Source organism: Pristiophorus japonicus, chromosome 4 (assembly GCF_044704955.1).
Source record: "Pristiophorus japonicus isolate sPriJap1 chromosome 4, sPriJap1.hap1, whole genome shotgun sequence".
Classification (NCBI taxonomy): Eukaryota; Metazoa; Chordata; class Chondrichthyes; family Pristiophoridae; genus Pristiophorus; species Pristiophorus japonicus.
In genome coordinates, this window is record NC_091980.1 from 99,533,236 (window position 1) to 99,547,622 (window position 14,387).

The window sequence follows — 14,387 nt, forward strand, 5'->3', positions numbered from 1 at the left end:
AGTCTTTCTTTGTAGTTGTATTTCTTCCTATCAGGCAGCATCCTAGTGAATCTACGCTGTACTCTCTGTTGCCTTAACACCCATTGTATAGCTTGGAGTGCAACACTGAACACACCTCTATAACTGTAGTCTTACTAAGGTTTTATATAAATTAACCATACGTCTCAAAACCTAGTACTGCAAAAACTCAATTTTTTAATGGCCTTGTTCACCTGAAGTGTGGCTTTGAATTTCTTTCTAATGTATTATGAAACAGAACTCCTCAATCCAGATGATCTTCCACCTCACCCAGCTCCACCTTGTTCAAAGTATAATTATTATTTTAACCAGATTACATCACGTCACATTTACTGACATTGAATTCCATCTGCTACTTTTTTTCTCATTCCACCATCTTGTCCATATCCATTTACAGCTTCCTTTGTTCCTCAGAATTATTTGCTGCGCCACATCTTCCTGACACCACATCTTTAGCCGTGTGTTGAGCTCCCTATCTTCCTGTACTTTCCTATGAATTGCTGGGGAAGCAATCCGGAAACTGCCACCGATAAATCCTCCTAAATATGCATCCATATCACCTTTTTCAGAACTTTAAGCTCTACCTTTCCTCTATTGTTGATTCCCTCATGGATCACAATGCTGCTGTCCATTCCATAATTTTTTCCAGTCTTTCTTAAATGTCTCTTACACTAGCAACAAAGCAAGGTTCAGTGAATTAATGCTTTAGAGTACATGGTCAAGGATTTTTGTGCATTTTACTTTTGAAATATGGTATGGCAAGTGTTGAAATCACAATTTAGGTTTCTTTTAAACCATGGTTCTAAGGCCATTATGGTTTTATGGTCCAGAGGCATTTATTCCCTCTATATGCTGGATATCTCTCTCTCTCTTTCTCTCTCTTGTTAGAAATAGGAACACCTAAAAATAATTCTGTGTTTAAATGATTCTGCTCGAAACAAGTATAGGGTTAATGTGCAAGCTATGTTTTACCTGAGAATGCTTAAGTTTCACTTTCCTAGGAATTAGATCAGAGTTAGATTAGAGAACACATAACATTTGGCCAATGAAGGCCCAACCTATGTTTCTTCCATTATTGTTAATAACCAAATATAATACTAAGGTAGAATTTGGAGTTTATTTAACAGAACTGCTTGCAAAGATAATTAAAAGTTAATTAGTATAAAAGACATAGAATAGAAGAAATGGGAGTTAAGACTCTCCATGACAACTGACTAGAGTAAGACAGTTCTAACAAAGGGCCTCTCTTTTAATGGCCAAAGGTTGAGCCTGAGAATGCACCAACAAGAAGTGATAAGAGGGTCCAGATGGATGGATTGGCCTTCAAAGCTATTAACAAGAAAAGATGTGTAATGTTTGTGAAGACCCCTTCCTTCAGGGTGGGTCTTTATCGGCAAGTGTAGACAAAGAACTTGAAGCCCCATAGGCCAATAGGTGTTGTCAATATCCTATTCCAGGCCCAGCCCTAAAAACACAATAAAAATAACACCCTGAAGGCCTATCCCCGCAAACAGTGGAGGGAAATACTGGTAACTGTGCTGGTCGATTGCTCTTTTAGAGCAATCCCATGTTTTACCGAAGGAGGCTGTAAATGAGAAAAAGAGAGGCCGCAAGCCAGAGAACTGCTTACATGTGCCAGCCATTTGTCCGATCGAGATTAGTATCAACTACCTGTCACGCTCATATGTTTTTGCTGTATGACTAATGTGTTATATTCCGTCGTTAATTCTAATTAAACACAATATACCCACCAGATTGGTTCAGTCAAACCTAATTATTAAAGTGACCAGAGATAGCCTTAACTTGACTATTTCTAACACTCTCTCTCCCTCTCTAATCTTCACAAAATTAATTTTTCAATTAAAACAGCAAATAATATTGTCAACAATACATATATCAAACAGTGTTATTTGATTCTAAGAAATAACAATAAAAAATTGCATTTATTTAGTGTCTTAATGTGGAAAATCTCCCAAGGTACTTTATAGGGTGCATGGAGTGGTTGGCGGTGTAGTGGGAGGGTGGGGCAGTGGGGAGAGGAGGCGAAGAATAAAAAAAATAGACCAGCAAGGTCTTGGGTTCAAACCTCGATTTGCACTCTTTGCTGATCTGGGGTTGTAGTAGATAGATTACAATTGGTCCCAATGCCCCTGGCTAAGGAGGGGGACAATCAGCCAAAATTCAACATTTCCAATTGCTATGCTGGAAATGAGCATGTGGATGGTGAGACACAATTGACTGTGAAAGCTCACAGTGGGCAGCTCTCCTGTCACTAATTGTTTTAGCTCAGGCATGAAGAGTGACCACTCAGGAAGTGGTGGATAAACTTGGGTGGGAGAGGGAAGAAAAGTACAGTGTAAAGTAAAATATGCCTATAAACACTGCATTTCTATCTAAAATGTGACTGTATAGTTGTTACCTTCTGAATCCACAAGCCATCTGCTTGTATTTCCTTTTGTATCTGCAAATTGAAGAACTGCTACTAAATCACCCCTATGAAGTGTCAGGTCAAGTTCTTTGTTTCCAAAAGTATTACTGGTAACTTGATATATTTTGTTGAGGCTGTATTTTTTCAGAAGAACTTCCAGTTTGTCTTCATTATAAGGCTGAAAAGAAAGATATTGACAGTCAACAGTACAATAAATAACTGCATCGCTAACTTAGCAAAATGATTTCAATATAGGCACAGATCCTAAGCTAATGCTTTGATTTATTTAGAAGCCACTAATTTGCCACGACTCTGGAGAAACTGTTTTACCATCGGATAATGACATCACTTTTAATTGGAACCATGTAAAACCTAAGGCTGTGATTCTGGCAGCGCTCAACAGACGGAATAGGCAGTGGGTCAGCTGTGAAATTTACGATGATTGAGCGCTGCAAATCGCGCACACCTGCATTTCCCGATGTTGGGTCTGTCAGCGCTGATGCCTGTCTTTTACAAGGAACTCACCAGGGTCTGGAACAAAGTCTCCACCAAGCGCAGCTCTCCACCGGCTGGGGTGGTGGCTGTCCTGCAGGAGCCGCTACTCGGGAATCCATACCTCCACGACCGAGGTTTTAGGTGGCGGTCGGACGAGAGGGCTGTGGCTGGTGAGGTGGCCAGGGTCAGGGACCTGCTCGATGGCGGAGGAGCGGGCTGGATGGCGCCAGACACGCTGGCGCGGCGCCTAAATTCCGCCAACGTCCGCCACGCGGCCGATGCCATCGAGTCGCTAAAAACAGCTCTGGGCCCTGACTCCGTTAGGTGCATCGAGGAGGCTCAAGCACGTGGGGAGATCCCGTCCGAACTGACCCCCGTCCGGACGGAATTCCTCATCGGCGCCAAACCCCGGAACCTCCCTCGGGAGCCGGCGCCTCACAACTTGAGCCGCCTCGAGGAAATCCCCTCTGTGCCTTTCAGTTCCGCACGGAGGGGTTTCCTGTACGGGCTGCTCCTGCACACTCTCAACTTTGCCATCCTCGCCTGCCATCCGGACACGCCATGGCGTACCATCTTGCCGTCCGGAGGAGGCGGGGGACCCCGATGGAGGGCACTCTACGCGGGAGTCCTCCCAGTATTTATCGGGGACTTGGCCTGGAGCAGTGCCGTGCAATAAATTTTTAAGCCGGTTCACGGGCTCCCAGGCCACCTGCAATTTCTGCGGTCTGGAAGAGTCCGTGTTCCATGTTTTTACCGAATGCACGAGGTTGCAGCCCCTGTTTTATTATTTAAAGGGGCTGCTCCTGAAATTCTGGCTGCACTTCAGTCCCACACTCCTGATCTTTGGGCACCCTGTGCGGAGGGGAGTGGGTAGGTCCGAGGGCCTCCTCGTAGGACTGCTCCTGGGCACGGCCAAGGGTGCCATCAGCCGGTCCAGGCAGCGGGCGGTCGAGGGAGTCGTTCAGCCTGACTGCCTGCCTCTCTTCCGCGCGTACATCCGCGCCAGGGTGTCCTTGGAGATGGAGCACGCGGTGTCCACCAGTACGCTCGCGGCCTTCCACGAGAGGTGGGCGCCGGAGGGACTGGAGTGCATCATCACCCCCGGCAACCAAATTTTAATTTGATTTTATGTTTTAAGGTCTAATTTGTTTTAATTGCTGGTGTTTTTAGTGTCCCCCTCCCCTTTTATAGGGGGCACTGGGAGGAAAAATATGATTTTAGTGCCCAAAAAAAAACTTTAAAAAAAACACACCAAAAAAAGGGCCTTGGCAATGTTTGGTGCGCTCCCCAGATCGGGGGGACACGATTTAATGATTTAATGTTTTAATTTTCTCCCAAAAAGAGAGTTCTGTCAGCGCTGAGCAGTCCCGGCAGGTAGCGGCGGGGGAACCAATTCAAATCGTTAGTGGCTTGTTTACAGTCACTTAACAATGCTCTTTTCCACAGCTTTTTGAATTTGACAGGTCGCCCACTAGTTTCCCGTTGTGCCAAGACCTTGCCTGTGAAGCTGAGGCAGGAGATCATTGACCAGTGAATCAGATGATGAGTTGACAGCTTCAAATGTCAAGTCAAAGCTCCCAGCTAATTGAGAAATGTTCCCTTAAACATTAGCTTCTCTAAACTTCATTTCCACTACAAATTCAGAATGATGCAAGTCTTTACACAAGTCTCCATCCAGTCTGACCTCATTACCTCTCCTACTATTGACAGGTTGCTTCTATCTTCTGTACTTCACCTGCCATCTATTCCAACAGCATGGGTGCACTTTATACTTTCTCATCTTAGAAACATAGAAACACAGAAATTTACAGCGCAGAAGGCCATTTTGGCCCATCTTGTCCGCGCCGGCCGACAAAGAGCCACACGGCCCTCGGTCAGCAGCCCTGAAGGTTACATATAAACCTATGAATAATGAACAATGGCGGAAAGGTAAAGAGCACCCAGCCCAACCAGTCCGCCTTACACAACTGCGACATCCCTTACACTGATACATTCTACACTCCACCCCAACCGGAGCCATGTGATCTCCTGGGAGAGGAAAAACCAGATAAAAACCCAGGCCAATTGGGAGAAAAAAAATCTGGAAAAATTCCTCTCAACCCATCCAGGCAATTGAAACTAGTCCAGGAGATCACCTGGCCATATTCAATTCCCTGCAGTACTCACCATCGTATCTGTGCCAGCCAACAAGAGGTTATCCAGACTAATCCCAATTACCAGCTCTAGGTCCATAACCCTGCAAGTTACGGCACTTTAAGTGCCCATCCAAGCACCTTTTAAATGTGGTGAGGGTTTCTGCATCCACCACTCTTCCAGGCAGCGAATTCCAAATCCCCACAACCCTCTGCATGAAGACGCTCTCTTCAAATTCCCACTGAATCTTCCACCAATCATCTTAAAACTATGCCCCATCGTAATTGACCCCTCCACCAATGGAAATAGGCCCTTGCTATTCACTATATTCAAAATTTTGTACACCTCAATGAGGTCTCCTCTCAATCTCCTCTGTTCCAATGAAAACAAAACCAGCCTATCCAATCTGTCCTCATAACTAAGATTCTCCATTCCAGGCAGCATCCTAGTAAATCCCCTCTGCACGCTCTCTTGTGCAATCACGTCCTTCCTATAATACGGCGACCAGAACTGCACGCAGTACTCCAGCTGTGGCCTAACCAAAATATTATACAATTTAAGCATAACCTCCCTGCTCTTATATTCTATGCCTCAGCCAATAAAGGCAAGCGTTCCGTATGCCTTCTTAACCACCTTATCCACCTGGCCTGCTACTTTCAGGGATCTGTGCACAAGCACTCCAAGGTCTCTTTGTTCATCTACACTGTTAAGTGGCCTACCGCTTAATGTGTATACCCTTTCCTTATTCGCCCTCCCAAAGTGCATTACCTCACACTTCTCTGAATTAAATTCCATTTGCCACTGCTCTGCCCACCTGACCAGTAGATTGATATCCTCCTGCAGTCCATGACTTTCTTCTTCATTATCAACCACACAGCCAATTTTAGTGTCATCTGCAAACTTCTTAATCATACTCTCTATTTTAAAATCTAAATCATTGATCTATACCACAAAAAGCAAGCGACCCAGTACTGAGACCTGCGGAACCCCACTGGAAACATCCATCAACCATTACCCTTTGCTTCCTATCTCTAAGCCAATTTTAGATCCAACTAGCCACTTTGCCCTGGATTCCATGGGCTTTAACTTTCATGACCAGTCTACCATGTGGGACCTTATCAAAAGCTTTGCTAAAGTCCATATACACTACATCATATGCACTAACTTCATTGACCCTCTTAGTTACCTCCTCAAAAAATTCAATCATGTTAGTCAAACATGATCTTCCCTTAACAAATCCATGCTGACTGTCCCTAATTAATCCTTGCCTTTCCAAATGTAGATTTATCCTGTCTTTCAGGATTTTTTCCAATAATTTTCCCACCACTGAGGTTAGGCTGACAGACCTGTAATTACTCGGCCTATCCCTTTCTCCCTTCTTAAACAATTAGCAGTCCTCCAGTCCTCCGGCACCATGCCCAAATCCAAAGAGGACTGGAAAATGATGGTCAAGACTCTGTTATTTCCTCTTTTACTTCGCTCAACAGTCTGGGATGCATTTCATCCAGGCCTGGAGACTTATCTACTTTCAAAGCTGCTACTTTCAACCAGAATTTCATACTCCTTCTCGATAGTAGTATTTGCATTGCCCCTTTCCTTTGTGAAAACAGATGCAAAGTATTCATTAAGAACCACACCAATATCTTCCGCTTCACACAAAGATTAACCTCATGGTCTCTAATAGGCCCTACCTTTTCTTTAGTTACCCTCTTGCTCTTAATATATTTATAGAACATCTTTGGGTTTTCCTTAATTTTACTAGCCAAGAATTTTTCATGCTCTCTCTTAGCATTCCGAATATCCTTTTTAATTTTACCTCTTAACTTTCTGTATTCCTCCAAAGATTCTATAGTATTTAGCTGTTGGTATATGACAAAAGCTTCCCTTTTTTTCTTAATCCTCCCCTGTAAGTCCCTAGACATCCAGGGGGCTCTAGATTTGTTATTCCCACCTTTTTCTTTAAGGGCACATGTTTGGCCTGAGCCTTCCAGATCTCCTCCTTGAATGCCTCCCACTGTTCCGACACTGATTTACCCACAAGTAGCTGTTTCCAGTCCACTGTGGCCAAATCATTCCTCAACTTAGCAAAGTTAGCTTTTCCCCAACTTGGGATTTTATTCCAGGTCTATCCTTGTCCTTATCCATAACTAACTTGAATCTGAGTGAATTATGGTCACTGGCACCCAAATGCTCTCCCACTAATACCCCTTCAACATGCCCAGCTTCATTCCCCAAAACTAAATCCAAAACCGCCCCCTCTCGTGTTGGGCTTGTTACATACTGACCAAAAAAGTTCTCTTGAATACATTTTAAGAATTCTGCACTGTTTATACCCTTCATATTATACTTGTCCCAATCAATATTTGGATAGTTAAAATTCCCTACTATTACATTTGGAAAGGCACAGCTTAAGCTTGGTCCTCAGAATCTGATGACGAATGTGATGAGTGGCACAGCAGGATGAGGTTGAGTCTGGCTTTGCAATAATGTTTCATGATCTACTGAGATCATTGAAAGGTTTGTGTTACTGCAGCCTGGTCTTTTTGACGAGATTCCTGCTTGTGCCCTTTTGGGGAGGTCTCGTCCACCCATCAGAAGGGAAGAGAATCGCCCTGTGTGCTATGACTCCCTCCATAGCATATGGAGGGAGTTATGGGAGAGCCTGGGTGCAGTCATGCATCTCTGTGCGGTGCTTGTCAGTGTTTGTTATATCTCAATGCTGTAGAACACTGCCAACACAAGTGTCAAAAAGTAAATTTGTGCATGGTCCCTTGAAGAAAACTGGCTGATGAAGCGTCATCAAATGAAATCATCAGAACCGCTTCCTTCAATTGTCCGGGAAACTAGCTGGGCGGGCTTAACAAGCCCAATCAGGAGAAAGTCATGTCGGAGGCCAGGGTGGAGCCAACAGCAGGACCATGACCCGCCACCGACGTTGTCCGCACTGGATCCGCTGAGATAGGGAAATTCGTAGCATAAGACTCTGTCATGTGGGTTTTAACTGCTGGGTAACTAGTTGTCAGAGAGGATAACAATAATAGATAGAGAAAACGTACTAAAAAGATTAGCAATATTGAAAGTTGGAAAGTCACCTGGTCCTGATGGAATGCATCCTAAGTTGCTGAAAGGAGCAAAGGTCGAAATAGCAGAGGCATTTGTCACAATCTTTCAATCATCATTAGATACAGGAGTAGTGCCGGAGGACTAGTTTGCAAAGATTATGCCGCTTTTGAAGAAAAGGAAGAGGGATACACCAGGAAAATATAGGCCAGTCAGCCTAACATTGGTGGTGGGAAAGTTATTGGAAACTAATATCAGGGACAAAATAAACTTTCATTTGGAAAGGCATAGCTTAATCAAGGACAAGCAGCATGGATTTGTTAAAGTTAAATTGACTAACGATTAAATTCCTTCATTAGGTAACAGAAAAGGTTGATCAAGGTAGTGAAGTAGATGTATATATGGACTTTTGGAAGGCATTCGACAAAGTGCAGACACAGGAGACTTCTTAAGATGCAAGCCCATGGAATTAAGGGGAAAGTTGGATTCAAATTTGGCTCAGTGAAAGGAGCAAAGGGTGTTGGTGGATGGATGCTTTTCAGATTGGGTGGTGGTTTGCAGTGGTGTTCCCCAAGGATCAGTTTTGGGACCATAACACTTTGCAGTTTTTATAAACGTCCTAGACTCGGGTGTAGGGAGCAGCATTATAACATTTGCAGATGATACAAAACTTGGCAAAGTAGTAGATTAATGAGGATAGTTATACGCTTCAGGAAATCGTAGACAGGATGGTGAAATAGGAAGGAACATGGCAGATGGAGTTCAATGTGGAGAAGTGTGAAGTGATGCATTATGGGAGGGGTAATATGGAAAGACAGCATATAAAAATTATATGATTTTGAAAAGTGCAAGTGAGCAGAGAGACCTTGGTGTCCATATACACAAATTATTAAAGGTGGCAGGGCAAGTTGATAAGGTGGTTAAAAAAGCATTTGGATTACTTGGGTTTATGAACAGAGGAATAGATTATAAAAGCAAAGAGATCTTGCTGGAACTTTATAAATCACTGGTTAAGCCTCAGCTGGAGTATTATGGACAATTCTGGGCACCACACTTCAGCAAAGATGTAAAGGCCTTAGAACTGGTACAGAGGAGGTTTACCAGGATGTTACCAGGCATGAGAGACTTCAGTTATGATGAGAGGTTGGAAAAGTTAGGACTTTTCTCATTGGAACAGAGAAGGTTAAGAAGTGACCTAATAAAGGTTTTCATGATGATGAGAGGTTTTGATAGAGTAAATAGGGAAAAATATTCCTCTGGCAAGGGGATCAATAATGAGACGCACAGATTCAAAATCATTGGAATAAGATCTAGAGGGGGATGAGAAATGTTTTCACTCAGAGAGTTGTCGGGATCTGGAAAGTTCTACCTGAAAAGGTGGTGAAAGCTGATTCCACAAATAATTTAAAAGGGAGTTGGACAGGTACTCGAGGATGAGGAACTTACACGGTTATGGACAAAAAGCAGGGATACGGGACTGAAAATGACTGCCCCTTACAAAGAGCCAGCACCGGCAGGACGGGCCAAGTGGCCTCTCTCTGTGCTTATTATATAGGGACGAAATTGCGCACCAGCGGAAACGCAGTGCACCTGCCCTGTTTCAGATGTTTTTACCGGCCCGGTTGATGCAGTGGCCTCTTGAGCAAAATTCCGCTCTTTGGCTTTTTTCCCCTAGTGGACTGGAAGTCGGTCATAATGGGGGTGGAAGTACGGCGGTGAGCGGAAGTTTGCACACTAGAGAGGCAAAAGTTGGGGGGTGGGCGGAGTGTCCTCTGCTGTCAGTCATCAGCGTAGCGCTGATGACATCATCTCGCTGGCACATCACCACATCTCTCCCCTTCACTTAAAGGGGAGAGCCTGTGCGATTCTTGAAGTTCAGACCACTGGGCCACCAGGAAGGGTTTCGACTGGGCACCCAAGACGGGTGTCAGGCTGCCTGTTGGCATAATTGTCGGCCCGAGTTGGCAGTCGGCCAACAAAAAAAAAAGATGGCAGTAGGTTATCCCCTTTAATGGCAGCTGCAGCGCCATTTTAGAAACACTCCATGCACTGGCAGAAAAAGTTGTTGGTGGCACCGAGCGACGGCAGCAAGATTTTCTCAGCGGAATTTCGCGATCGGGGTGGGAACATCGGCGGTACGTGCTCTGATGACTCACTTAGGATGGATCAGTAGCAGCGGAGCAGTAGTGGGGGGAGCGGGTTACCACCAGGATACCGCAGGAGCGGAATTTTCAAAAATTCCATGAAAAATCGGCAGCTATTCTACTTCGCAGTGTGGCCGTCGATTTCCAGCGGTAACAGGCCTTAAGGGAAGGGAAATTTTAGCCCTTATGATTCTATGAACAGGCTGCCTGAGAGCTGCAGCGGGAAGCTCAGCACATATTGTGAGCTGAATCTCATTAGAATACATGCGGCAAGCGGGATGTTTCGAACGGCTGTCGTGAAGCAGCTCATTTGCTCTGGGCTTTGCCCTCATTATTCTCATGCAGCCCAGAGGAGCTTTCTTGCTGCTTCTGGCTGCACAAAAATAATTCCAACTCCTGCCTTTTCGGGTCCATTCTGCTGATCTTCCAGGTTTTACTAAACGGACTGTCCATGTGAGGAGGTAAGTCCACTGCTATTGAACATTGAACACTGAAATAGGCCACATGATCCCTCAAGCCTGCTCCACCATTCAGTGAGATCATGGCTGATCTTCTACCTCAACTCCACTTGCCTGCTATAGAGGGAGTGCAATGAAGGTTCACCAGACTGATTCCTGGGATGAGGTGGGAGTGGGGGGGGGGATTGTCCTATGAGGAGAGATTGAGTAGACTAGGCCTATATTCTCTACAGTTTAGAAGAATGAGAGGTGATCTCATTGAAACATACAAAATTCTTACAGGGCTTGACAGGGTAAATACAAGGAGTATATTTTCCCTGGCTGGGGAGACTAGAACCAGGGGTCACAGTCTCAGCATAATGGGTTGGCCAGTTAGGACTGAGATGAGGAGAAATTTCTTCACTCAGAAGATGGTGAATCTTTAGAATTCTCTACCCCGGCGGGCTGTGGAGAATCAGTCGTTGAGTATATTCAAGACAGAGATCGATACATTTTTTAATATTATGGGAATCAAGGGATATGGGGATAATGCAGGAAAGGGGAGTTGAGATAGAAGATCAGCCATGATTTTATTGAATGGTGGAGCCTGCTCGAGGAGCCGAATGTCCTAATTCTTATATTTTTATGTTCTAACAGTTTGGATTGCTAGTAACACACTTGAAAAATCTGTGTAATCTACCATAACAATACGGTAACTTATTACTCCCTCCCTTCCCAGATTCTAGTCTCCAGTTTTTGAATTTCTAATTGGTCATTATTGCAGCCACTTGCAACAATGTGCCATTATTCTTGGGCGATTAAAGCAATATCAAGCAAAAAAGGCAAAGTATTGGCAATCAGATATCTTAAGCAGGATTCATCTCCATTTGGAGGAGTGAATTTCAACCACTAAATGCCAAAAGGTTTGCATATCATTTCATTTGATCATCTCACTGAAGTACAGTAATGACACAGTGACTCCAACATGAACAATGTTTCACAATGCACATGATGCTGTCACATTGTCTGTTTATAAATTGGTTGTAAAGCTTTCCTCACAGTTCCATAGGGGTGAATGTACCCTTTCAAACTCACTTTTAGTTCATTAATTGGTATCCTTTCTCTATCTGTATTATGGGTTTTCTGTACAGTCACTTTCTTAGATATGTGCAGGGAGCATGAATTATGTACAAAGAGAATTTTCATTTACTTTTTAAATTGCTCTATATATAACATACCTGTTCTATAGTTTGTTCCATAATTGATTCAAATATTTGGCAGAACTTTTCCAGCTTTACATTTGATTCCTGCAACGTTTCTTCTGTTTGTTGCCAAAAGTTGACTATGTGGCTGAGTTGAAACTGAGAGACAAAAATGATTTAAGGACTTGGTTATAGCTATGATTGTTAACTTAATTACCTGAAGGTCAAGAATCTACATTAGTGAAAATTGAAAATGGTAATTTACACATTTGATAATTCGAATGCACACAATGACCCTGTGTTATAGATTAATAGCATTGGTGCTGCTCAGTGCTATTGGTTCCTCATTGAATATGATGATCCCTGTATTGTGAATTGTCGTCTTCAGCGTAAATGCTGGACAAAGATGTTAGTTCACAACATTGTAAGTATGCAGGCAATTCCTTTGAATATGTTGTTTGTTTCTTTTTGCAAAAGAAGCAAGTGACCATTGACTTAAAGTATCCATCAGCAACAAAATTGCTCATTGTGCAGAAAAAATTTACTTTATCTAAACGCTTAGCATAGTTCTGGGGCCAATCAATGTTTCAACTGCCTCCATAAGAAGGCACACTGTGAGTATCACAGAAAATAGAAAAGATCTGAGGCACAAGTAGCACGTTCCTCCTTCTAGCCTACATGGTTCTAGTCCTCCCAGGCACAGAGACACGCATGCCCTGAGACCCAGTATACAAAGTTTAGCTATTTAGAGCAACAAATCAACACGCAAAGAATTGACCACAACAGAACAATTTTCAGTAAAAACATTTTGCTAAGTTTCCAAAAGTTAAGACCAGAGTTTCCGCTTTGGGTGCAATCGGCAATCTAGGTGCAAATTGCTCTAGTTCTCTGAATTGATTTTATGGCTCAAGTTTCTGCTCAAACTCATTTGCATAATCACAAACTTAAAATCGTCCATGAACAAGCACAATCGGACAATGTTTTAGATTATAATTTTATTTCCTTGCATTAAAAAATATTCCTTGATATATTTAAAAGTGGTAATTTGGTGCAGTTTGATTACTACAGGTACAACGTTGAGAATCCGGTGAGCGGGATGATGCATGGCGGGGTTGTCCGAATCCGGAAAATGTTCCGTAATCCAGACTCCTGCCTTGGGCCACTGCTGACCTCACCCCGCCTCGGGCCACCGGTCACATTGCCCCCACCCCAGGCCGCTGCCGACCTCTCCCCCGCTGACCTCTCCCCCGCCGACCTCCCCCCCTGTCGACCTCCACCCCGCCGACCTCCCCCCCGCCGACCTCCGCCCCACCGACCTCCATCCTGCCGACCCCCCCCTCCGCCGACTCCCCCCCCCCCGCCGACCTCCACCCCGCCGACCTCCACCCCGCCGACCCCCCCCACCGACCTCCACCCCGCCGACCTCCACCCCGCCGACCTCCACCCCGCCGACCTCCACCCCGCCGACCTCCACCCCACTGACCTCCACCCCGCCGACCCCCCCCCCACCGACCTCCACCCCGCCGACCTCCACCCCGCCGACCTCCAGCCCACCGACCCCCCTCTCCGCCGACTCCCCCCCCCGCCGACCTCCACCCCGCCGACCTCCACCCCGCCGACCTCCACCCCACTGACCTCCACCCCGCCGACCCCCCCCCCCCACCGACCTCCACCCCGCCGACCTCCACCCCGCCGACCTCCACCCTGCCGACCTCCACCCCACTGACCTTCCCCCCCGCCGACCCCCGAGGTGGATTTCGTTGGCGGTGGCCATTCGACCCCAAATATGCCACCATTCGACTCCGCCGCTTGGTTGCTGCTTTCCAACAGTAACCCTCTGAGAGATGAAATGCCTCCCCATCTCCGTCTTAGATGGACAACCCCTTATTCTGAAACTGTGGCCCCAGTTCTAGATTTCCCCCATGAGGGGAAACATCCTCTCAGCATCTACCCTTTCAAGCCTCCTCAGAATCCTAGATGTTTCAGTAAAAGAAATACAAGCCATATCTGCTGCCACGACCAGCTAAGACAGGTGGCTGTGAGAATTTTTGAGCCTAGCCGTTGCTGAATGATTAGTGCAGCTGCGAATAAGCTTTTGGAGCAATTTTATATATCTGAAATTTTACCTACACTGACTTGAAGTTGCTTCTGACTACTTCTCGGCGCGTGTGACCACTGGAAGATATGGATACCTCTACTTCCACCCAGAGTGAGGGCTTCTCAGAAGCAGGTATGACATTCCCTATGGGCATATCTTTGTTTGTCCTTATCATGGAAAATAGCAGGAAATGTTAGCAGTAAGGAGAGTGGGGCAGCACTTAACGAAAATGCATCCTATTTCCCTTCTCCCCACACCCCCCATCAAAGAACATACATGAAACACAAGCCCTGTGACGACCTTATGTGTATCAGAAGAGTGCGCTTCACCAAAAAGGTCATAGAGGAGATCTGCCATCTGTAAAGGCAAGGA

General features: G+C 45.1%; 1 protein-coding gene across 2 annotated transcripts in view; it reads right to left on the reverse strand.

The window, feature by feature from the left end:
- Positions 1-14,387, reverse strand: part of arhgef37 (Rho guanine nucleotide exchange factor (GEF) 37) — a 210,005-nt gene that overhangs the window by 18,289 nt on the left and 177,329 nt on the right. For both annotated transcript variants that reach the window (XM_070878453.1, XM_070878452.1), the window contains exons 10-11: positions 11,954-12,076; positions 2,438-2,624 (exon numbers count right to left, since the gene is read on the reverse strand). In XM_070878453.1, the coding sequence (XP_070734554.1) occupies positions 2,438-2,624; positions 11,954-12,076 (310 nt within the window). The remainder of the gene's footprint in view (positions 1-2,437; positions 2,625-11,953; positions 12,077-14,387) is intronic.